Source organism: Bombina bombina, chromosome 6, assembly GCF_027579735.1.
Source record: "Bombina bombina isolate aBomBom1 chromosome 6, aBomBom1.pri, whole genome shotgun sequence".
Lineage (NCBI taxonomy): Eukaryota > Metazoa > Chordata > Amphibia > Anura > Bombinatoridae > Bombina > Bombina bombina.
In genome coordinates, this window is record NC_069504.1 from 157,311,436 (window position 1) to 157,338,761 (window position 27,326).

General features: G+C 36.5%; 1 protein-coding gene across 1 annotated transcript in view; it reads left to right on the forward strand.

Moving 5' to 3' along the window:
- GRM8 (glutamate metabotropic receptor 8) overlaps positions 1-27,326 on the forward strand; it is a 2,175,877-nt gene that overhangs the window by 980,566 nt on the left and 1,167,985 nt on the right. Inside the window, exons 6-7 of the mRNA XM_053719190.1 lie at positions 25,856-25,991; positions 26,474-26,628. Coding sequence (XP_053575165.1) covers positions 25,856-25,991; positions 26,474-26,628 — 291 coding nt within the window. The remainder of the gene's footprint in view (positions 1-25,855; positions 25,992-26,473; positions 26,629-27,326) is intronic.

Consider the following 27,326-nt stretch of genomic DNA (forward strand, 5'->3'; position numbering starts at 1 on the left):
AAATTCCCTTTAAAACATTTGCCCTCAATACCCTGCATTACTGATCAAGCGTTATGTATAAAGGTAGCTGATGTTACCATGTATACTAAATTATCGTCACATTTAGTGAAAAAATGTTTCCTCCTTTTATATTATATAAGTTTGGAGCTGTATATGATAGGTGTATATATGCACCTGTGATTTGTATTACTTAACTCTCAAGTTACCCGTATTTTGTTTAGTTATCACATCAGTGAATGTGATTTCTGAATAATACCTTTTGCGAAGCCAGCCATGACAAGTGCTATTCGGCATGTTTTATTTTTGTGTGGTACTAAGTTAAATACACTTTATTCCTGACACCGAACTAGTTAAATATTTCACCCGGCAGACTATAAATAGTCTCTATGTGACATGCTTAAACCACATGCCTGACGAAGCCCAATAGGATCATTGGAATGGGTGAAACACGTGTTGCAAGATAAGGGGAATGATCACGCCCACTGGAGCTCCGTGAGCATGGTGCTTGTACGGTTGGAGTTGGTTTGCCCCAGAAGAGTTCCCTAGTCCTGGATACTAGGAGGCATTAACACAGTCTGAGGAACTGCTCACTGCTGGGACGTGGTCCCTACCTCATCGGAAATGCCGCTAGTCTATCCGGAGAAGCAGAGAATTTTGTGACAACCATCTCTGTAATGGAGGAAGTGGCACCTGGATTTAGACTTAATTCAAGTCGTAATGGAGAGGTGAGCTGAAATTACATTCTCCACTGTGAACGCAAAGGGGAGGTACCGCTGAACCGCTATTAACTGTGTTCTCTGTTTAACAATTGTTGGAGGCTGACTGGCTAACAATCTTTAACTTTCACGCAGTGTGCTATTATTTTTTAGCTTCCTTGCTTGACTAACAACTAACTGCTACATCATCAAGTGTCTTCATGCCTGCTAATAATTGCTAGCACAAAGACTTTGTAATCACACACATTTGCATGTGAAGACTTCCAACCGGTTTTGCCGCTGATACCGACTATGTTTGGGACAGTTATTTGTTACAGAGTAACAGTTGATTATTATTTTCAGTTGTTTGGTGTCTTTACCTTGTTAGTATCCATTAAGTGGTACAATTTGATTATGAACTAATCAGCAAGGCAACATCTTGGTTATACATTTATATTAGATTTATTCCAATAAATGATAACTGTCAAATCTGTACTGTCCACCGATTTCTGTGTCCAACTTTGACCTGCATACTTCATCAGGGGTAATTTATATTTTGGGTCATGAGTTAGTGCCGGAATAGGGGTATCTCTTCCTTTTCTCTTTTTCATTAATATATATATATATATATATATATATATATATATATATATATATATCCTCCGGTACCAAAGCAGGAGATCAACAATGGAAGTGTAAGTTCTGGAAAAATAAGTGCACAGAGAATCTCCTCATAGTGTAATCATGTTTAATAAAAGATATACAAGAAACAATCACACAATCCCCCCTTCAGGGTGGGTACTCACAAGATAAAACCTCAATCACTATTAGGTAAGGTTTAAGCCACGCCCACCTTTTGCCACAGTGCCAGGTGCGGAGTATCTGAGTTGGTTGCATAGTGTTAGTTTTAACTTTCTGCTACTTTGTATACCCTTATATTACCCTGGCATTTGCTTTATTTGCTGAACTTCATTTGGAATTTTGCACCTTACTCGCTATATAGCGAATTGGTTACACTATTGAACTGAAGAACTCAATCACAGCCTTGCAGATTATGGAGTGGATTTATCATCACCATTCTTTGGTGCTCTACGCTTAAACCTTACCTCATAGTGATTTAGGTTTTATCTTGTGAGTACCCACCCTGAAGGGGGGATTGTGTGATTGTTTTATGTATATCTTTTATTAAACACGATTACACTATGAGGAGATTCTCTGTGCGCTTATTTTTCCAGAACTTATACATTTTTGATCTCCTGCTTTGGTACCGGAGGACTAACTAATAAGCTGCTGTTTCTCCATGAACTTGAAAGAAAAAGGAAAAAAGGACATTGATCCACAGATAAGACTCTGTTGCTTTATATGCATAATTTTGTTGCATTTATTATTATCATCTATCTGTATTATATTTCATTTACTGTATATAGTTTGCACAGTTTTGATCTGTGTTGTTTTACACGGATCTGTTTGCTTTATATATATATATACAGGGAGTGCAGAATTATTAGGCAAGTTGTATTTTTGAGGATTAATTTTATTATTGAACAACAACCATGTTCTCAATGAACCCAAAAAACTCATTAATATCAAAGCTGAATAGTTTTGGAAGTAGTTTTTAGTTTGTTTTTAGTTATAGCTATTTTAGGGGGATATCTGTGTGTGCAGGTGACTATTACTGTGCATAATTATTAGGCAACTTAACAAAAAACAAATATATACCCATTTCAATTATTTATTTTTACCAGTGAAACCAATATAACATCTCAACATTCACAAATATACATTTCTGACATTCAAAAACAAAACAAAAACAAATCAGTGACCAATATAGCCACCTTTCTTTGCAAGGACACTCAAAAGCCTGCCATCCATGGATTCTGTCAGTGTTTTGATCTGTTCACCATCAACATTGCGTGCAGCAGCAACCACAGCCTCCCAGACACTGTTCAGAGAGGTGTACTGTTTTCCCTCCTTGTAAATCTCACATTTGATGATGGACCACAGGTTCTCAATGGGGTTCAGATCAGGTGAACAAGGAGGCCATGTCATTAGATTTTCTTCTTTTATACCCTTTCTTGCCAGCCACGCTGTGGAGTACTTGGACGCGTGTGATGGAGCATTGTCCTGCATGAAAATCATGTTTTTCTTGAAGGATGCAGACTTCTTCCTGTACCACTGCTTGAAGAAGGGGTCTTCCAGAAACTGGCAGTAGGACTGGGAGTTGAGCTTGACTCCATCCTCAACCCGAAAAGGCTCCACAAGCTCATCTTTGATGATACCAGCCCAAACCAGTACTCCACCTCCACCTTGCTGGCGTCTGAGTCGGACTGGAGCTCTCTGCCCTTTACCAATCCAGCCACGGGCCCATCCATCTGGCCCATCAAGACTCACTCTCATTTCATCAGTCCATAAAACCATCGAAAAATCAGTCTTGAGATATTTCTTGGCCCAGTCTTGACGTTTCAGCTTGTGTGTCTTGTTCAGTGGTGGTCGTTTTTCAGCCTTTCTTACCTTGGCCATGTCTCTGAGTATTGCACACCTTGTGCTTTTGGGCACTCCAGTGATGTTGCAGCTCTGAAATATGGCCAAACTGGTGGCAAGTGGCATCTTGGCAGCTGCACGCTTGACTTTTCTCAGTTCATGGGCAGTTATTTTGCGCCTTGGTTTTTCCACACGCTTCTTGCGACCCTGTTGACTATTTTGAATGAAACGCTTGATTGTTCGATGATCACTCTTCAGAAGCTTTGCAATTTTAAGAGTGCTGCATCCCTCTGCAAGATATCTCACTATTTTTTACTTTTCTGAGCCTGTCAAGTCCTTCTTTTGACCCATTTTGCCAAAGGAAAGGAAGTTGCCTAATAATTATGCACACCTGATATAGGGTGTTGATGTCATTAGACCACGCCCCTTCTCATTACAGAGATGCACATCACCTAATATGCTTAATTGGTAGTAGGCTTTCGAGCCTATACAGCTTGAAGTAAGACAACATGCATAAAGAGGATGATGTGGTCAAAATACTCATTTGCCTAATAATTCTGCACTCCCTGTACATACAATCCAAGAAAAAAAGCAGGCACTCTCCGTTTAAACTTTCAAAATATTTACTAAGTGACGTTTCGGGGTTTCACCCCCGTCCTCAAACTTACAGCACAATTTGAGAGTGCTTCACCACTTGACTTTGTTTGTATATATATATATATATATATATATATATATATATATATATATATATATATATATACACACACAGTATATATGTTATTTTTTTATCCCTATGGATTATTTAGAGCATTATTTTTAGATGTAGCATAGAAATGTTTATAGTATCATGTCCCTATAAATATTTCTATTTTTTTTTCTCATGTGAAGCATTTCTCATAACGTATATTATTTGTGCAATGAACTCTTAATTAATGTGTCATGCATCATTAGACTAATGCATTTGCGCTTACTATGTATGACTGATTTATAGTTTTCTGTAAAATTGTGCATGGGAGCAACATGCTGTTGACAAAAAAACATGATTAGAGCTTTTTGCAAATAGATGTAGGTTAGAAAATCTCCAACTCAGTTGCTTGAACATTGATGTATCTCCATTTCCCATGGATAATTTATAAATATGGACGATAACTCAAAATCTGATGTACTAATGCCAGATAAAGAGAGTATTTTATTTGTTTATGTAAGTGACCATAGAGGCACTGAGATATAGGGGTAGATTTACCAATGTCTGTCTGACACGATACGCTGTAGCGTATCATGTCCGACAGACATCGCTGAATGCCGACAGCATGAAGGCTCAGCGGAAACAAGGGGCATCAAGCTCCATACGGAGATTGATAAATATACCCCAATGTGTGTATATTGTGTCTCACAACTTGCATCATTTGGTTTTTAATACTTTTGTTTATATTTATATGTATGTATATGTGTATTAGTGTGTGCACACATACAAACATTCACATACATCTGTATACCTACATACATGCATATGTACACATACATACATTCACATACATCTGTATACACACACACATAGACATACATATGCACACATACATACATTCACATACATTTGTATACACACACACATAGACATACGCACATACAAATACACACACATATACATATCCTTTTTAAAGTGCTGTTAAAATAGAGCAGTAATACATTACTTGGAGCTAGCTGAACACATCTGGTTAGCTCATGCCAAGAGACATATGTGTGTAGCCATCAATCACCAGATAGCTCTTTGTAGTGTATTGGTGCTCCTAAGTATGATTTTCGTCAAGGATATCAAATGAACAAAATCAATTCTCACAATCATGTACCTTTAAATACGATAAAATATTTTCACAGTAAATTTGTTTCAAAATGCAATAAATTCTAAAGTTATGTTTACATAAAAAACATGGATTACAATTTGGTAAATAATTTTTTTAAATTATATTTTATTTCGCATAATGTTTTGGGCTTTCCTTATTGCAGTGAGTAGGTGTTGGAACACAACTGCATGAAGTAAAGTATAAACTATAAAATGATTTAAAGTAAATAACAACTATACTAAAGTTATTAACCTCTAAACTTAACCCTAAGTCTAACCCTAACCCTAACACCCCTAACTTTAAAGGGACACTGAACCCAATTTTGTCTTTCATGATTCAGATAGAGCATGAAATTTTAAGCAACTTTCTAATTTACTCCTATTATCAATTTGTCTTCGTTCTCTTGCTATCTTTATTTGAAAAAAAAGGCATCTAAGCATTTTTTGGGGTTCAGAACTCTGGACAGCACTTTTTTATTGGTGGATGAATTTATCCACCAATCAGCAAGAACAACCCAGGTTATTCACCAAAAATGGGCCGGCATCTAAACTTATATTCTTGCATTTCAAATAAAGATACCAAGAAAATGAAGAAAATTTGATAATAGGAGTAAATGAGAAAGTTGCTTTCAATTTCATGCTCTATCTGAATCACGGAAGAATAAATTTGGGTTCAGTGTCCCTTTAACATAATTAAAATAAATCTAAATAAAAATTAAAATTAATACCTAAATAATTCCTATTTAAAACTAAATACTTACCTGTAAAATAAACCCTAAGCTAGCTACAATATAACTAATAGTTACATTGTATCTATCTTAGGTTTTATTTTTATTTCACAGCTAAGTTTGTATTTATTTTAACTAGGTAGATTAGTTATTAAATAGTTATTAACTATTTACTAAACTACCTAGTTAAAATAAATACAAATTTACCTGTAAAATAAAACCTAACCTGCCTTACACTAACACCTAACATTACACTACAATTAAATAAATTACATAAATTAAATACAATTACCTAAATTACAAAAGCAAACAAACACTAAATTATACAAAATAAAAAAGAAATTATCAAATATTTAAACTAATTACACCTAATAGCCCTATCAAGGTGAGCAGTTACAATAACTTGCAAGTTAGCACCGAGCCGCTCATAACGCAAAACTTGTAATCTAGCCGATTATTATTTATTTTTTGCCACGTACACTAATTAAATTAAAATAAACATGCAGTTTCACAAACTAGTATAGAAAATTGTATATTCTCTGATAAAAAAAATAATTCAAGGCATGTCAATGATATGTGTAGGTACTATAACTAGTATACTGCACAACCAAATCTAATACTCTCCAAGAAGAATGTGGAATCCTAAGTGTCAAAGTTCAATATTTTTAAAAAGAATGTGATACATATTTTCAAGTACAAATGCCCCCAAAACTGCTTTGCAAGAGAATAAAAGAAGAGCAGCAAATGAAAAATATCTATCTTAAACACGTAGCGTGACAAATATATTTATTCAAGCATAATTATATTTGTCATGCAGCTGTATATTTGCAAGTGAGTGAAATAAAGAATCAGAACCATTTTCCAGATAAGATTTAATATACATTAGCCTTATCAAAACTGAGAACGTGAAACATGGCTAAAGCTAATGTGATTAAATTCCTTTGTTATAATGTTCAGTTGAAGAACATATAAACTGGAAACCATAGCTCTGATGCACTGAATAAAATGACTACTTGAACCAATTTCAAATAATAAAGATTAAGAAGAAGATTTAAAAAGTATTGGTTGGAAAAGTTTCATACGTATGATATGTCAAAGTGAAAGTGTTCATGCATAAATTTAGAACGCTGCTATACTATTTAGAAACACAATGGGCTTCACATTGACGTGATATCTCCATAACCAGCAGGATCTCTGCTTGTTTCTCTCAGCTGGCATTATAAGCAAACTTGCAAATCTTATTTTAATATTTTGTTCATATCAGCAGGAGCTTCTGCTTGACTTCTCCGCTGCTTTTCAAATCTCACTGATCACTTTCTCACATGGTTGGTTAAAGCTAACACTTGAAATTAACATCAGTGTGATTGAACTGTTCTTTTAAAATAGACTATGATGTTTGACACATAAACAGATGTCACAATCTGCTCTCAGATTTTTGTAGAATGTTAAACATGACAGTTGATGAACAGATGCACAAAGGTGGATCAACCACAATGACAACTATATGACCAACTAAGGACTCTTGTCTGCTAATGCACACAGTCATGTGACAAGAATGCTTCTTCAATAACAAATATGCTAAAACCATGCACACAACAGTATGGAAGTCAGTAGGATTGGTGGAACATTTACTTATGTGTGAATCACCCAGTAAAACATTAGGAATCCAATTAATTTATTGGTAAAATGTTATGCTGATCAATACAAACTTCAAATTATCTGATTGGTTGACTTCTATTTTTTCCAATTGGCTATGGAAATTAATTATATTAATTTGTGGTAATTGCTATTGAATGTTTATATTAACCATCAGATATGTACAGATAATTGCCACTGTTTGACTATTTTGTAAAAATGCTCAATATCTTCATATTCCTTTTTGCCACCTTTTGTCTCTATAACAAACTGCTTTATTCAATTACTCCCTCCCCCTCACCACCTGAACTGTTCATTAGTCCATCTCTCTTAACCTCACCTTACTTTTGTATTCATGGACTTCACACATTCCTAAATACTCTCTCTCCCCCTTGCACCTCATCCCAAAAACAGTCCCAATACTGCAAATCTGCATCTCATCTCATGTCACTCTCCCTCTTGCTCATACTAGCTGCTAGGGACATCTCCCCTAATCCTGGTCCCCCACAACTTCCTAGCCTTGCACACCCATGTGTGCCTTTAAATAGACTTCCCTCACATTTTCTTCATTCAAAACACACATGATTCTCACTACCTTAAGCTAAATCTCTCCAAATCTGAGCTCCTTATTTTCCACCCTTTTTAAAAAATCTCCACCCCCCCCACTTATCTATAACTGTTAATAACTCAATCATTACCCCTACCCCAGATGCCCGATGTCTTGGAGTCACACTTGACTCAGATCTTTCTTTCATTCCTCACATTCAGTCCTTGACTAAAGCCTGCCGCTTCCACATTAAAAACATCTCTAAAATTATACATTTCCTTGCACAAGACACAGCTAAAATTTTAATCCACTCTCTTATCCTTTCCCTCAACTACTGCAACTCCATCTTCTCTGGTCTCCCTAGCTGTTGCCTAGCTCCTTTACAATCCATAATGAATGCCTCTGCCAGGCTCATCTTCCTTACACGTCACTCTTCATCTGCTGCACCTTTCTGCAAATCCCTTCACTGGCATTCGCTGTCGGCATTTATAATTGCACAAGTAGTTCACTAGAACTGCTTGTGCAATACCTCCCCCTGCAGATTCACGGCCAATCGGCCACTAGCAGGGGGAGTCAATCAACCCGATCATATTCGATCAGGTTGATTTCTGTCCGCCACCTCAGAGCAGGTGGACAAGTAATGGAGCAGGGGTCTTTAGACAACAAGGGGCATCAAGCTCCATTCAGAGCTTGATAATTTGTCCCCTTAGTCTCCAGATACTCTCCCTCCCGACCCCTTCGCTCTGCTCACAGTCTCCTACTCTCCTCCTCTCTTGCTACCTCCTCACATTCCTGTTTACATGACTTCTCCAGACTGGCTCCTATCTTATGGAACTCTGCCTCGCTCCACAAGACTCTCCCTTAGTTTTAAAAGCTTCAAGTGCTCCCTACAGACCATACTATTCAGGGATGCATACAACCTACACTAACCTTTCCTAACTCCATTGCTATCCCCTTGGCACTTTTAATTACTACAGGTTTGTTACACTTTAAAAATATCAGTAATTCGGATAATTAGTATGTATTTCAGATAAGACTCTTACACATCAATGGCTAGATTACAAGTGGCACACTAATGTTAGCGCACGTGATAATTTACACTCATATTACAAGTTGAAACACGAATGCAAGAGGGCAATCAAATTTAATGTGCATTGGTTAGCGCGACTGAAAGCTTTGTGTAAAGGGTTAGGGCTAAAACAAAAGTTGTACTAAACATAAAATAAATACATTAAGATATACAGTGACATTCATATAAACACAAACGCCTAGATTTAGAGTTTGGTGGTAGCCGTCAAAACCAGCGTTAGAGGCTCCTAACGCTGGTTTTTACTGCCCGCTGGTATTTGGAGTCAGTCAGGAAAGGGTCTAACGCTCACTTTCCAGCCGCAACTTTTCCATACCGCAGATCCCCTTACATCAATTGCGTATCCTATCTTTTCAATGGGATCTTTCTAACGCCGGTATTTAGAGTCGTGGCTGAAGTGAGCGTTAGAAATCTAACGACAAAACTCCAGCCGCAGCAAAAAGTCAGGAGTTAAGAGCTTTCTGGGCTAACGCCGGTTCATAAAGCTCTTAACTACTGTGCTCTAAAGTACACTAACACCCATAAACTACCTATGTACCCCTAAACCGAGGTCCCCCCACATCGCCGCCACTCTATTACATTTTTTTAACCCCTAATCTGCCGACCGCCACTGCCGCCACCTACGTTATCCCTATGTACCCCTAATCTGCTGCCCCTAACACCGCCAACCCCTATATTATATTTATTAACCCCTAATCTGCCGCCCCCAACGTCGCCTTCACCTACCTACAATTATTAACCCCTAATCTGCCGACCGTACCTCACCACCACTATAATAAATGTATTAACCTCTAATTCGCCTCACTCCCGCCTCAATAACCCTATAATAAATAGTATTAACCCCTAATCTGCCCTCCCTAACATCGCCGACACCTAACTTCAAGTATTAACCCCTAATCTGCCGACCGGACTTCACCGATACTCTAATAAATTTATTAACCCCTAAAGCTAAGTCTAACCCTAACACCCCCCTAAGTTAAATATAATTTAAATCTAACGAAATAAATTAACTCTTATTAAATAAATTATTCCTATATAAAGCTAAATACTTACCTGTAAAATAAACCCTAATATAGCTACAATATAAATTATAATTATATTGTAGCTATTTTAGGGTTTATATTTATTTTACAGGCAACTTTGTATTTATTTTAACCACGTACAATAGCTATTAAATAGTTAATAACTATTTAATAGCTACCTAGTTAAAATAATTACAAAATTACCTGTAAAATAAATCCTAACCTAAGTTACAATTAAACCTAACACTACACTATCAATAAATAAATTAAATAACATACCTACAAATAAATACAATTAAATAAACTAACTAAAGTACAAAAAATAAAAAAAGCTAAGCTACAAAAAATAAAAAATTTAATTACAAACATAATAAAAATATTACAACAATTTTAAGCTAATTACACCTACTCTAAGCCCCCTAATAAAATAACAAAGCCCCCCAAAATAAAAAAATGCCCTACCCTATTCTAAAATTAAAATAGAAAAGCTCTTTTACCTTAACAGCCCTTAAAAGGGCCTTTTGCGGGGCATACCCCAAAGAATTCAGCTCTTTTGCCTGTAAAAAAAACATACAATACCCCCCCAACATTACAACCCACCACCCACATACCCCTAATCTAACCCAACCCCCCCTTAAATACACCTAACACTAAGCCCCTGAAGATCTTCCTACCTTGTCTTCACCATGCCAGGTATCACCGATCGCTCCAGGCTCCGAAATCTTCATCCAAGCCCAAGCGGGGGCTGGAGATCCATCATCTGGCTGAAGTCTTCTATCAAGCGATGGCTGAAGAGGTCCAGAAGGCTCTCCAAAGTATTCATGCTATCCGGGCAGAAGAGTAGATCCGGACCGGCAACCATCTTCTTCCAAGCGGTGACAAGCGGCTCCATGTTGAAGACCTCCGGCGCGGATCCATCCTCTTCTTGCGACGTCCTAAGTCTGAATGAAGGTTCCTTTAAATGACGTCATCCAAGATGGCGTCCCTCGAATTCCGATTGGCTGATAGGATTCTATCAGCCAATCGGAATTAAGGTAGGGAAAATCTGATTGGCTGAGCCGCTTGTCACCGCTTGGAAGAAGATGGTTGCCGGTCCGGATCTACTCTTCTGCCCGGATAGCATGAAGACTTTGGAGCCTCTTCTGGACCTCTTCAGCCGTCGCTTGATAGAAGACTTCAGCCGGATGATGGATCTCCAGCCCCCGCTTGGGCTTGGATAAAGATTTCGGAGCCTGGAGCGATCAGTGATACCTGGCATGGTGAAGACAAGGTAGGAAGATCTTCAGGGGCTTAGTGTTAGGTTTATTTAAGGGGGGTTTGGGTTAGATTAGGGGTATGTGGGTGGTGGGTTGTAATGTTGGGGGGGGTATTGTATGTTTTTTTTTTACAGGCAAAAGAGCTGAATTCTTTGGGGTATGCCCCGCAAAAGGCCCTTTTAAGGGCTGGTAAGGTAAAAGAGCTTTTCTATTTTAATTTTAGAATAGGGTAGGGCATTTTTTTATTTTGGGGGGGCTTTGTTATTTTATTAGGGGGCTTAGAGTAGGTGTAATTAGCTTAAAATTGTTGTAATATTTTTATTATGTTTGTAATTAAAAAATTTTATTTTTTGTAACTTAGCTTTTTTTATTTTTTGTACTTTAGTTAGTTTATTTAATTGTATTTATTTGTAGGTATTTTATTTAATTTATTTATTGATAGTGTAGTGTTAGGTTTAATTGTAGATAATTGTAGGTATTTTATTTAATTTATTTATTGCTAGTGTAGTGTTAGGTTTAACCCCTTAATGACCGGACCATTTTTCAATTTTCTTACCCTTTATGACAATGGCTATTTTTACATTTCTGCAGTATTTGTGTTTAGCTGTAATTTTCCTCTTACTCATTTACTGTACCCACACACATTATAACCGTTTTTCTCACCATTAAATGGACTTTCTAAAGATACCATTATTTTCATCATATCTTATAATTTACTTTAAAAAAATACATAAAATATGAGGAAAAAATTGACCCCCAAAATCTGTTACACATCTACAACCACCAAAAAACACCCATGCTAAATAGTTTCTAAATTTTGTCCTGAATTTAGAAATACCTAATGTTTACATGTTCTTTGCTTTTTTTCCAAGTTATAGGGCAAAAAATACAAGTAGCACTTTGCTATTTCCAAACCACTTTTTTTCAAAATTAGCGCTAGTTACATTGGAACACTGATATCTGTCTGGAATCCCTGAATATCCATTGACATATATATATATATTTATTTAGAAGACATCCCAAAGTATTGATCTAGGCCCATTTTGGTATATTTCATGCCACCATTTCACTGCCAAATGCGATCAAATAAAATAAATTGTTTACTTTTTCACAAATTTTTTCACAAACTTTAGGTTTCTCGCTGAATTTATTTACAAACAACTTATGCAATTATGGCATACATGGTTGTAAATACCTTTATGGAATCCCCTTTGTTCAGAAATAGCAGACATATATGGCTTTGACGTTGCTTTTTGGTAATTAGAAAGCCGCTAAATGCCGCTGCACACCACGTGTGTATTATGCCCAGCAGTGAAGGGGTTAATTAGGTAGCTTGTAGGGAGCTTTTAGGTTTAATTTTAGTGTAGTGTAGTGTAGTAGACAACCCAAATTATTGATCTAGGCCCATTTTGGTATATTTCATGCCACCATTTCACCGCCAAATACGATCAAATAAAAAAAAGACTGTTAAATTTATCACAATTTTAGGTTTCTCACTGAAATTATTTACAAACAGCTTGTGCTATTATGGCACAAATGGTTGTAAATACTTCTCTAGGATCCCCTTTGTTCAGAAATAGCAGACATATATGGCTTTGGCGTTGCTTTTTGGTAATAATAAGGCTGTTAAATGCTGCTGCGCAGCACACTTGCAATATGCCCAGCAGTTAGGGGTTAATTAGGTAGCTTGTAGGGTTAATTTTTAGCTCTATTGTAGAGATCAGCCTCCCACCTGACACATCCCACCCCCTGATCCCCCCTGACCCCCCTCAAACAGCTCTCTTCCCTCTCCCACCTCACAATTGTCACCGCCATCTTAAGTACTGGCAGAAAGTCTGCCAGTACTGAAATAAAAAGCTTTTTTTTTTTTTTTTTTTATACTGTCTGCAGTGATGGATCCCCCCTTACCCCACAACCTCCCTGATCCCCCCATACATTTCTCTAACACTCCCCTGGACCCCCTCTACATATATGCCTCCATCTTGGGTACTGGCAGCTGTCTGCCAGTACCCAATTTGCCCCCCAAATTTGTTTTTTTTTAACTTTTTTATGTAAAGCATTTGTTTTCTGTAGTGTAGCTGGCCCCCCTCAACAATCTACATCCCTCCCCCTCCCAGATCCCTTACTAAAATACAGAGATCAGCATTCATCCTTATTGTTTTTTTTTTTTATGCACATTTTGCGTGCGCGCGCGCTCGTACGCACACGCGCACACGCCGCCCCCCGCCCCCCCCGGCCGCACCAGCCCGCAATCGCCGACAAGATCGGTAAGAGAGGCAATATATTACAACGGCAAACAGTGCCGATGGAAGCTGCTCCCACCTACCAACGTGAACAAATGTTTAGCCATCAACGGCCGATGCAGAGAGGGCCACAGAGTGGCCCTTTCTGCATCGGTGGGTAATATAGGGGATTGCAGTGATGTCTCAATATTGAGACATCACTACAATCCCTTGTAAGCAGCTGGAAGCGATCATGATCGCTCCCAGCACTTCAAAAGGCAGAGGACGTACCAGGTACGTCAATTGTCACTAAGGGGAGTTTTTCCTATGACGTCCTCTGTCATTAAGGGGTTAATTGTAACTTAGGTTAGGATTTATTTTACAGGTAATTTTGTAATTATTTTAACTAGGTAGCTATTAAATAGTTCTTAACTATTTAATAGCTATTGTACCTGGTTAAAATAAATACAAAGTTGCCTGTAAAATAAATATAAATCCTAAAATAGCTACAATATAATTATTATTTATATTGTAGCTACATTAGGGTTTATTTTACAGGTAAGTATTTAGCTTTAAATAGGAATAATTTATTTAATAAGAGTTAATTTATTTCGTTAGATTTAAATTATATTTAACTTAGGGGGATGTTAGGGTTAGACTTAGCTTCAGGGGTTAAAAAATTTATTAGAGTAGCGGTGAGGTCCGGTCGGCAGATTAGGGATTAATACTTGAAGTTAGGTATCGGCGATGTTAGGGAGGGCAGATTAGGGGTTAATACTATTTATTATAGGGTTAGTGAGGCGGATTAGGGGTTAATACATTTATTATAGTAGCAGTGAGGTCCGGTCGGCAGATTAGGGGTTAATAATTGTAGGTAGGTGGAGGCGACGTTGTGGGGGGCAGATTAGGGGTTAATAAATATAATATAGGGGTCGGCAGTGTTATGGGCAGCAGATTAGGGGTACATAGGGATAATGTAGGTTGCGGCGGTGTACAGAGCGGCAGAGTAGGGGTTAATAATAATATGCAGGGGTCAGCGATAGCGGGGGCGGCAGATTAGAGGTTAATAAGTGTAAGGTTAGGGGTGTTTAGACTCGGGGTACATGTTAGGGTGTAAGGTGCAGACTTAGGAAGTGTTTCCCCATAGGAAACAATGGGGCTGCGTTAGGAGCTTAACGCTGCTTTTTTGCAGGTGTTAGGTTTTTTTTCAGCTCAAACTGCCCCATTGTTTCCTATGGGGGAATCGTGCACGAGCACGTTTTTGAAGCTGGCCGCGTCCATAAGCACCGCTGGTATCGAGAGTTGCAGTAGCGGTAAATTATGCTCTACGCTCCTTTTTTGGAGCCTAACGCACTAAAAACGCAGCCATTCTGTGAACTCTAAATACCAGCAGTATTTAAAAGGTGCGGGGGAAAAAAAGCATGCGTTAGCTACGCGGGTCGTTACCGACAAAACTCTAAATCTAGCCGTATCTTAGTAATATAATTATAAATAAAAAATATATTTTATGTGTGTCTAAATAATAATTCTATAATAATATTTAATAATGTGTTTTACTGTGTATTTACTGTAGTTATTTTTAATGTTCATCACATACAGGACAATGCTATTTTTATTGTAAATACATATTCTATATATATATATATACTGTATATATTGCATAACATTATATATATACTGTATATATTGCATAACATTATATATATATATATATATATATATATATATATATATATATACTGTATATATTGCATAACATTATATATATATACTGTATATACTGCATAACATTATATATATACTGTATATATTGCATAACATTATATATATATATATACTGTATATATTGCATAACATTATATATATATATATATATATATATATATATATTCTGTATATATTACATAACATTATATATATACTGTATATATTGCATAACATTATATATATATATATATACTGTATATATTGCATAACATTATATATATACTGTATATATTGCATAACATTATATATATATATATATATATATATACACATACTGTATATATTGCATAACATTATATATATACTGCATATATTGCATAACATTATATATATATATATATATATATATATATACACATACTGTATATATTTCATAACATTATATATATATATACTGTATATATTGCATAACATTATATATATATATATGTATATAAAATATATATATTTAATAATAAAAAATAAACAGTGTCATTTTAGTGCACATGAGAGCATTGTTATCTTAAAGGGACATGAAACCCACATTTTTTCCTTCATGATTTAGGTAGAACATACAATTTAAAACAACTTTCCAGTTTACTTCTATTGTCACATTTTGCTTAATTCTCTTAGTATCATTTGTTGAAGGAGCAGCAATACACTACTTTTTTCTAACTGAACACATGGATGAGCCAAAGACAATCGTTATGTATATGCCGCCACTAATCAACTTATTTGCTGCTCCTGAGCTTTCCAAGATAAACCTTTAAGAAAAGGATAACAAGAAAAAGAAGCAAATTAAATAAGAGAAGACTACTGGAAAGTTGTTTAAAATTGTATGTTTATCTAAATCATGAACGTCTAATTATTACTTTACTGTCCCTTTAAGTGTTATTGAAATATTAAATATAAAAAAATTAAAAAACATTAATATTAATTATTAAAAACAATTATAGATACTGTAAAAAAATCTAAATAATCCATATAATATATATTTATATATTACAGTATCTATACTCGCTCAAGCCTAGGTATAGGTTTTTCTTTTGTTTGCACACTCTATGGAAGTCTATGGGGAGAATACGTTAACGCGGTCGCAATATCTGAAGCCCTACTCTTCTGCGCATTGGGTTTCATTTGCGTGATAATGTTTTACTTTCAACCTGTAATACTAGTGCAATCTGTTGCGTGCAAAAAGTTAACGTTCAAGCTGTAATGCTAATTAGCGCACTGCTTGTAATCGAGTGCATAATGGTATCAATACTAATCTTGTTAATTGTGTTTATCAGATGTTTTTCAACATCTGAACGATCACAATGTAAACTGTAACATCATTTAGTCGTCCAAAAAAGGATTGTATCAGATTTTGGAAAAGTCACAAATATGATGCATAGACAGCATTAAGTTTGGTGATCACAAACTATTTACTCAAAACATTGCAAAAGAGTTTTGTGACCATTTCGCACTTATCAAATTCAACACCTATAGAGACATTATAAAGTGCAAAAGTGATCTTTCAATGAGCAATATAATGTGACATGGTCGTAGGCACCATTTTAGTTGTGTGTATATATATATATATATATATATATATATATATATATATATACAGTATATACAGTATATACAACAGCAATTTAAAATATGGGGAGGCGAAAAGTGAGTTTAAAATCCTCCACTAAATCCAAAATGTAGAGAAAATAACTCAATGGGGCCCATTTAACAAACTCCGTAGGGAGCTTGTGGGCCTGTGTTTCTGGCGAGTCTTCAGACTCGCCAGAAACACAAGTTATGGAGCTGCGGTCTAAACACAGCTGCTACATAACCCTGTCCGCCTGCTCTGAGCAGGCGGACAGGAATTGCCAGCAATCAACCCAATCGAGTACGATCGGGTTGATTGACACCCCCCTGCTGGCGGATGATTGGCCCTGAGTCTGCAGGGGGCGGCGTTGCACCAGCAGCTCTTGTGAGCTGCTGGTGCAATGCTGAATACGGAGAGTGTATTGCTCTCCGCATTCAGCGAGGTCTTGCTGACCTGATCCGCAGTGTCGGATCAGGTCCGCAAGACTTTTCTTAAATAGGGGCCATTGTGTAAACTATTTACAAATCTAGACAAGTCAGAAGATTTGCTTTTACCCCAAAACTCTCTGATTATACTGTTTCCAATGCAGCAAAGGATTCTGGGTGAGATATGCAAATGAGGTTCACAATGACTCACTTTTTTACTTCTAGCCTGCTTTTTAAGGCAGACTTCCCTTTACGCCATAGCATTGCCGCATTACACAGCTTCTAAGCTTAGCTAGGGGTAGTACAGCGATTCAGACCAATCCCAGAACAGCTGTTTCGTGGTTCTTGCCACTCATCAGCTGGGAGTAGGTTGAATCACTGCTTGATAAAGTTGTTTTCTGGGGGAAATACAACAGCAATTTAAAATATGGGCAGGCGAAAAGTGAGTTTAAAATCCTCCACTAAATCCAAAATGTAGAGAAAATAACTCATTGTGTAAACCATTTACAAATCTAGACAAGTCAGAAGATTTGCTTTTTCCCCAGAAACTTTCTGATTTCACTGTTTCCAATGCAGCAAAGGATTCTGGGTGAGATATGCAAATGAGGTTCACAATGACTCACTTTTTTACTTCTAGCCTGCTTTTTAAGGCAGACTTCCCTTTACGCCATAGCATCGCTGCATTACACAGCTTCTAAGCTTAGCTAGGGGTAGTACTGTGATTAAGTCCAATCCCAGGACAGCTGTTTCATGGTTATTGCCACTCATCAGCTGGGAGTAGGTTGAATCACTGCTTGATAAAGTTGTTTTCTGGGGAAATACAACAGCAATTTAAAATATGGGGAGGCAAAAAGTGAGTTTAAAATCCTCCACTAAATCCAAAATGTAGAGAAAATAACTCATTCTGTAAACCATTTACAAATCTAGACAAGTCAGAAGATTTGCTTTTTCCCCAGAAACTCTCTGATTACACTGTTTCCAATGCAGCAAAGGATTCTGGTGAGATATGCAAATAAGGTTCACAATGACTCACTTTTTTACTTCTAGCCTGCTTTTTAAGGCAGACTTCCCTTTACGCCATAGCATCGCCGCATTACACAGCTTCTAAGCTTAGCTAGGGGTAGTACAGTGATTCAGACCAATCCCAGGACAGCTGTTTTGTGGTTATTGCAGTAAAGTGTATCCCAGCAGTATTTTAATGGCTTAAGGCGCTGCACTAGATGTGGTGCAGTGTAGAAAAACAAAGTAATGTTCTCAGTAGGCTAAACACTGTTGCAAAATGATGGTAGCATGTATCCCCATTCAATAATGTATGTACAAAATCACGTACCTCTGGGTGATAGCTTACGTGCTGTAAAACTGGCAAGTTAAGTTACCTGTCCTACGGGGAGGCAGTCCTACTCCTGTATGTTTCGTGTAACAAAGGGACAAGCTCTCAGTAGCTGCTGTGCCAGGTGCGTCCGGTCTGTATGTGAATAGTTCCAGTGGGTGCCGCTCCTGGGCTCCTCCTCCTTATGCTGTCCAGGAGGTATGGAAAATAAAGGTGAATGCTCACGTTTATCAGGGAAATGCAGCCAGTGTCGCCACTGCCGGGAACAGAGCTGGGTGCTCGATATGGGATTCTGGTCCTCCGGGCAGGCTCTGCCATAGACTTGTAGACCAAAAAAAACAAGGACTCATAGAATCGATAACCAAACGTGGTTTATTCAAGCTTTTACAGGTGAAGCACTATTCAGTGTACAGGGCAGGTGCAAGAGATCCCTTGCACCTGCCCTGTACACTGGATAGTGCTTCATCTGTAAAAGCTTGAATAAACCACGTTTGGTTATCAATTCTACGAGTCCTTGTTCTTTTTGGTCTATATAAATAGATGGTCTAGATTCATTAAACCTTTGAGTGCTAATGATGGCTCTGAGCCGTCACAGAGTTTCCCACTCTGGGGCTAATGACGGCTCAGAGCCGTCACTAGCACTCTCCCACCTTGAGGGAGATCTGGGGGCTAGAGTGACAGACATCGCCAGGGCTTCCCGTTTTCTGTGGTGACGTCACGCGCAATAACGTAATGACGTCACCACACAACTTTATTTATACTTAACAATGTTAAGTATAGGAGCAGGGGGCATGCTGCTTAGAAGCCTGTATCTCAGGCATCTAAGTAGCTACAGACCCCCAAGACCCACCTTTCGAAAGGTAATCACCTACATTTAAAAAAAAAATGTTCAAAAAATAAAAAAATTAAAAAAAAAAAATGTAAAAAATCTTAGCACCCAGGTGGGAAAGTGCTTAGCACTCAAAGGGTTAAACCTATATGCATCACTATAGTATAATCCCCCTGTAGTGGGTAGGATAGAAATTGACATACTGTATGTATATGTATTTATTAGACAAATATGTGAAAAATATATGAAAAAAGTCACAACCTTAACATCTTGAAATTTTGTTCTTAAAATGTTTCTTTTATTTCATATACAAGACGTGAAAAAAGATTGCACTCTCAAACTGGACTGAGAGCACATTCCATGTCACTGCAAAAAACTCACAAACCTGGATACTCAACATCACTCACAGGCAGCTGTAAACTCTCAGTATCTAAGGCAGTTAGCCCCAGACCAGCCTGGGTTCAAAGCTCACAGGGAAAATTACAAAACAAATACATTCAGTGCTCTGGGATGTGCATTTGCAGTGACATGGGAGGTGTATCAAATCCAGTTAGAGAGTACAGTCCATTTTCATGTTTGGTATGTGTCTAGGCAAATTACAAACTCCTGAGTTACCTTTGTTTGTATCCCAGTTTGTCTGTTTGAAAGCATATATTATATAGCTATAGGTTAGAGACCCAGGGAGGAAGAGACATTGACGTGGTCCTGAGCTTAAACGATTTGGCCAAATGCTGTAACTTACTCTTCCATTTTGCTTTTACTCTGTGTGTTTGCAAGAGAGTGCCAGACTTTGTGTTTATCTTTTATTTCATAATCACATTTTTGTGATTGTAATTTACAGTGATTATTTATTCTTAAATAGGATTTCTATCAGCCGTTGCTTTTTCTTGATTGACATTTAAAGGGACATTCAACCCAATGTTTTTTCTTTCATGATTCAGGTAGAGAATACAATTTTAAACAACATTCCAACTTACTTCTATTATCTAATTTGCTTCAATCTTTAGATATAATTTATTGAAGAAATAGCAAGGCATCTTTGTGCAGCCACCAATCGGCAGCTACTAAGCCTATCTAGATATTTATTTATTTATAAAATATTTACCAGGAAGGATACATTGAGATTTCTCTCTTTTTCAAGTATGTACTGGGTCCACAAAACATTGCAATTGATACAATTGGGTACAATAAAATACAAAAACAAAAATAATACACAATATATGCAAAATTTAACATAGAACAGGTATGAAATATATAATCAACCATGACAGGTGCATTCTGTTTTGAGATATGTAGAGAGGGATCTCTTAAAGGATATTAGGCTTGGGGAAGGTTTGAAAGTGTGCGGGAGGTTGTTCCATAATTGTGGTGCTCTGTAGGAAAAGGAGGATCGAGCTGCTTTCTTTTTGTATTGAGGCAAGCTAAATAATGTGCTGGTACAGGATCGGAGGTTTTAGGTGGTGGGAAAAGCCATGGAGAGCATTCGGCTCAGGTAGGGTGGGAGCCCTAGAAACACTCTTAAACACAAGGCAGGAAAGGTGGAGGGTGTGTCTGGATTCCAGTGACAGCCAGTTTAGTTCTTTTAGCATGTCACAATGGTGGGTCCTGTAGTTACATTGTAGTACAAAGTGGCAGAACGAGTTATACAATGTATTAAGTGTAGTAACGGTGAGTTAGCAGAGCAGGTGCAAATACTACATCCCCATAATCCATGATTGGCATCAGCATTTGCAGTACAATCTTTTTCTTTACTGTAGGGCTGAGGCAGGATTTGTTTCTGTACAGGACACATAGATTTGGATAAAGTTTAGATGCAAGTTTTTCTATGTGGAGGCCAAAAGATAGATTGGGGTCTAACAACATACCCAAGTATTTGAAAGAGTGGACTGTGGTCAGTGTGCACTTCGATTTTGTTTTGATGCATAGATGGGAATTTTGTAGTTTGTGTAATTTAGGTCCCATTCCAAAGATCATTGTGACGGTTTTGTCAGTGTTTAGGAAGAGTTTGTTTTTTGAGATCCACTTTTCTACCTCTTTGAACTGGTCTTGGAGCATTGCTTAAAGCTGCAGCAGATCGGAATTGTTTGCATAGATTACCATGTCATTGTCATGATCCGGTGTACATGCGCTCAGGACACAGACCCTCGGGGCAGTGGTAGGGATTTGAAGACACCGACCCCTGACCCGGGGAAGAGTATCCTGGACGTGGATAGATGATATTCTGTGATTCATAGTTGCTAGAAGTTATTGTAGAATAAATGGAGGGTGCAACATTTGTATACAATATATTCTGACTTCACTGTGACTTATAGTTAGTGAATAGAAGTAACTGCAGGATTCAATGAGAGAAAAAATATAGCAATGTGGAATGTTCAGGCTTCAGAGTAATCTAGTAAAAGATTGACACTTAGATGCAAACTAAGGTTTGTTGCAGGTTCACAGTACATAATATTATATAAAGCTGTATGTCAGAGTTTAAGCACAGCTGCACAGGTACTTAGACAAGCTGCAAGTTTAGGCATTAATTACTGTTTGTGCATTTAGATGCAAACTTGGTTTGTTGCAGGTTCCCAGTATATAATATTATAAAGAGCTGTATGTCAGTAATTAGCAGAGCAGCACAGGTGAAAGTTAAGTTTAAGGCATCAATTACTGTTTGAACATATATTGGAGCATCACAGGAAAGCTTTTAATTGAACACATAGATGCAGAGTTCAGAATATGTTAACATATTTGCAGCAGGATATTTCAGCAATGACAACTTGTAGCAGAGAAATAGTTATAAAGTTCTGAGTAGGATGCTGTTGTAATTAGAGAGTGATGATAACCAAAAGTATGCTTGATTTATAATAAAGTTCTGAGTTTGTTAAGTAGCAGTGTCCAGGAAACAGAAAATGGAATTATTTGGATACTTGCGATTTGATGATTTTAGGCATTGGAATAGAAAATGCTGTAAGTTGAAATAGTTGGTAAATTCATACAGGAAACAGTCACAGACCTCTGTTGTTCAGGATCACAACTTCAATGTTAATGCCAAGCCTGAGAAGGCTTAAAAAGAGGCTGAGGTAATCAGGTGCATGAATGATTAATCAGGCAGGCAAGCAAGCTGAATGTGAATACTGCCCAAATGCAGCAGTCAGAGAGCAGTCAGAGAAGGAAGTCTTAAAGGGATAGTGACATTAGGCTGAGATATGTTACAGTCATCTGCGTACATGTGTACAGTTGAGGATTTGCAGACATTAGGCAGATCATTTATAAATAATGTGAATAGTAGGGGGCCAAGAACCTTGGGGATCACCATACGTGATGGGAGAGGGAGGGAGTCACTGTCAGAAATGGAGACATATTGAGATTGATCCGATACATATGATTGAAACCAGGTTAGCGGACGATCACTAATACCAGAGTTTTTTAGTTTGAGCAGTAGTATGTCGTGTTATACTGTGTCAAAGGCCTTTACAAAATCAAGGAAAATAGCTCCAGTTAGATCTCCTTGTTCCATGCCAGTTTGGATGTCGTTGCAAACTTTTAGGAGTGCAGTTGTAGTGGAGTGATTCTGGCAAAAACCTGATTGCTCAGGGGTCAGATAGTTAGGTTGTTGATAATACTCACATAATTGGATGCATTTTTCTAAGATTTTTGACAATACTGGGAGTAATGATATTAGGCAATAGTTAGAAACCAAGGTTATCTCCCCATTTTTAAGGAGATAACCTTGGTTTCTAACTATCGCCAATATCATTGCTCCCAGTATTGTCAAAAATCTTAGAAAAATGCATCCATACGCAATTATGTAAGTATTAGGTTTTGCTTTTCGGCAAAGGATATCAAGAGAATGAAGCAACTTGTATAATAGAAATAAAATAGAAAGTTGTTTAAAATTGCATAATCTTTCTTAATCATGAAAGAAAAAAATTGGGTTCAATGTCCCTTTAACAGTTAACTATTCCATCTTGTTTATTGGCAAGCAAGATCAGTTGCATGGATTTTTACAGAAAAGTCCCAAAAACTGTGTTTTGAAAAATCTTTTCTTCTGTAGAGTGGGGTTTGAAACTTTTTGTGATTTTAAACTTTCTAACTTTGCGCTTTCAAGGGACAGTCTACACCAGAATTTTTATTGTTTAAAAAGATAGATAATCCCTTTATTACCCATTCCCTAGTTTTGCACAACCAACACAGTTATATAAATACACTTTTTACCTCTGTGATTACCTTGTATCTAATAAATATCAATAAAGTTTCACATGAGTCAACGTTTCGGCTCTACAAGTGAGCCTTTTTCAAGACAATCTACAATATAATATTTACAAATTAATATACAAAATAATGAATTATGCATCTAAATACAAAAACAAAAGTAAACACAAATTTTATTCCCAATTGATAACCACATGTTTATGTACAATTACAAAATTTCCATCTTAACTCCGTGAATTTATATGTGTGGCAGTCATCAGAGTATTTTTGCATTTATAGATAACCTATCAAGTTACAATACTAACGTACAGAATTATGTTTATTTGTAACAATCACATTTGGATCCCTTAAAATGTTAAATATGTTTTTCTATGCATAGCACTTACAATTGTTTCATTTTAAATGTTAACCATGACCTTATGACATTGCTATGTTAACCTCTTCCGAGAGATCATAACTAACTCTCTGCTCAAACTATTTTGGCTTCATTGTATCAGTGTGCATCAACAATTATAGTTATGAACCTTTCTCTGTTGTATTATTGTTTGCTATAATCCATATGGTCTCATTTTACCATCTACGGAAACAACATTTACGAATTGCGCTTTCTAAGTGCGTCTGAATTATCCTCTTTATATAAGGCTTATATCCATGTACATACCTTTTTTTTATTCATTACGGCATGCTCAAGCCGCCATTCCTAAATGTTGTATGACCTTACATGCTGGTATCTGACTTAAAATACCCGCGGTTCATTGAACACTACTTATGTTCAATCTAAATTTAAGTTTAAATTAAAAAAAAGTTTGAGCCAGTTAAAGGACCAGTCAACACAGTAGATTTGCATAATCAACAAATGCAAGATAACAAAACTATGCAATAGCACTTAGTCTGAACTTCAAATGAGTAGTAGATTTTTTTCTGACAATTTTAAAAGTTATGTTTTTTCCACTCCCCCTTTACCAAGTGACAACCATCAGCCAATAACAAATGCATACATGTAACATGTGATAGCCATCAGCCATTCACAAATGCATACACACTTATTCTTGCACATTCTCAGTAGGAGCTGGTGACTCAAAATGTTTAAATATAAAAAGACTGTCCACATTTTGTTAATGGAAGTAAATTGGAAAGTTGTTTAAAATGGCATGCTCTATCTGAATAATGAAAGTTTAATTTTAATTGAGTGTCCCTTTAACACCCACCCAGCGATAAAAACATTTACCATCATTTGTAATAGAGAAATTCAGAAGGGTTGTAAGGGAATAACTAAACAACATAGCAACATGAGTAGCCAAGAATGGGAAGCTTTGCATAGTCTTAGAGATGACAGAACAATAGTCATTCGCTCTGCTGACAAGGACGGGGAAATAGTCATTCTTGACCACTCATATTACAAAAATTAACTATTACAACAGTTGAGAGATAGTCATACTTACTCGGTACTGTCTAAAAATCCCACTAGGGAGTACAAGGCAACACTAGATAATACACTACTTATGGCCCTACTGAGTAGATACATAGATGAATCCATCTATAGATTCTTGATTACTGACCACCCAAAATACCCATTTATTTTTAGTGTTCCCAAGGTCCATAAAGACCCATTAAAACCTCTGGGATGTCCAATAGTGTCGGCAATAGGGTCTTTATATCAAAGCGTGGCCCAGACTAAGGCATTTTTGTCAGACTCCATGGAAACTTTATTGATAATAAAATCAGTTAAAATTCAATCAAGACCTGTGAGTGCCCTCTATTCTATATTGATATACATACATATATATATATATAAAATCCTAATGGAGTGTTCCTCAAATTTAGGATACATGTTTTTAAAACTATGTTCCATTTTGTGAGTTTTCCATTTCACTTTTACAAAGAAAAGTCAAGAAATAATTATTATGTGAGGTACAGTTTTTGATGAATTGTCATGTTTCCAATAAAGTTTCTACTGTAGGGTAATTATTTTAAAAATTATTGAAAAAAAAAGCTAATTCTTTTATACATGTTGCTATAATGTAGTAGTATATAGCCTCTTGCACTATTAATATTTAATAACTATATATTACAATTACTTGTGCAAAGCAATGGTTTTGCAAAATAGATGTGAATAACTGTAGTATCAGTAACAATAATAAACTAAAAATGCACAATTCAACACCAGCATTACATATATGTAACAAAGACTTTACACATCTCTGAAAACAAATGTGTTTTGTATTTGCAGGTGGTGTTTGCATTGCTCAATCATTGAAAATCCCACGGGAACCCAAACCGGGAGAATTTGATAAAATCATCAAACGTTTGCTGGATACTCCCCAGGCCCGCGCAATAATCATTTTTGCAAATGAAGATGACATAAGGTGATGATTTCTTCCTCTTGTGTAAATCTCATATGATCTTTTTTTTCTATAGTAATAGAGAATTATAGAGCTGTTTTCCTGTTTTTGTACATTTTAAATTGCCATGCAGGGGAATGTCTTTAGAGACTTGAAGTGTAGGATATTTCAATTGCATTTAGACAAAATGGTGTTTTACTGTTCCACCGAGACTATAAAATTGCCTTTCTGTAAATGTGGAAGATCTTCTGGATTAAGACTTAAGATTGAAAGAGATAAATGGAAAGGGAATGATAGACTGAATATTGTATATTAGGGTTAGAAAGAAACAAATTAACATGAACTGCAGACAAAGGGATGAGTTGGCGTCTTGAAAGAAATTGGTATCAAGTGTCAAGATGATTGACTAATTGCTTTTTCCCTTGCCACTTAGTATAACTGGATAATACCTTTTGAATGAAATCAATAATGCTGGTTGTTTGCCCTTTTTTTTATGTGTAATGCAGACGAATTTTAGAGGCAGCCAAAAGAAGCAATCAAACAGGGCATTTTCTGTGGATTGGATCAGACAGTTGGGGTTCCAAAATCTCACCAGTATACCAGCTGGAAGAAATAGCAGATGGAGCTGTGACAATACTGCCAAAGAGAGCGTCAATAGATGGTAATAAAATTGCTTATATTTTATAATGACAAATTCTGATTTTATGTAGCTATATATTCACTGTGGTATTTAACCTTTATGACAAATTTGGTATCTGAATCATTTAAATATCCTTTAGTTAAAGGGACATGAAATCAACCAATTTTCTTTAATGATTCATATGGGGCATGCAATTAAAAAAATAAAAATCCAATTTACTTTTATTATCCACTTTGCTTTGTTCTTTTGGTATCCTTTGTTGAATAGTAAGTCTAGGTAGGCTCAAGAACATCAATGCACTACTGGGAGCTAGCTGATGATTGGTGGCTGCTCATATTTGTCTTTTGTCATTAGCTCCAATAGGAAAAAAACAACATAAATAAACATTATTGAAGGATAAAACAAATGTCTTTATTGCATGCAAAGTTAAAACTCCACAGCAGTAAGGAAATGCTGTACCAGTCTGAGGCATTTTTCATTTGGCACTATGCCAGTGCCTTACTTATTGGCAGTTTTTTTTCTCTAGCTAGTGTATTATTGTTCTTGAACCAACCTAGGTTTACTCTTTAACAAAGGATACAGAGTGAACAAAGCAAATGCTATATATATTAGAATTATATGTTATCTAATAAGCTATTTATAATTGCATGCTCTATCAGAATCATGAAAGTTTAATTTTGACTTAACTGTTCCTTTAAAGGGATAAAAAGGTTAACATT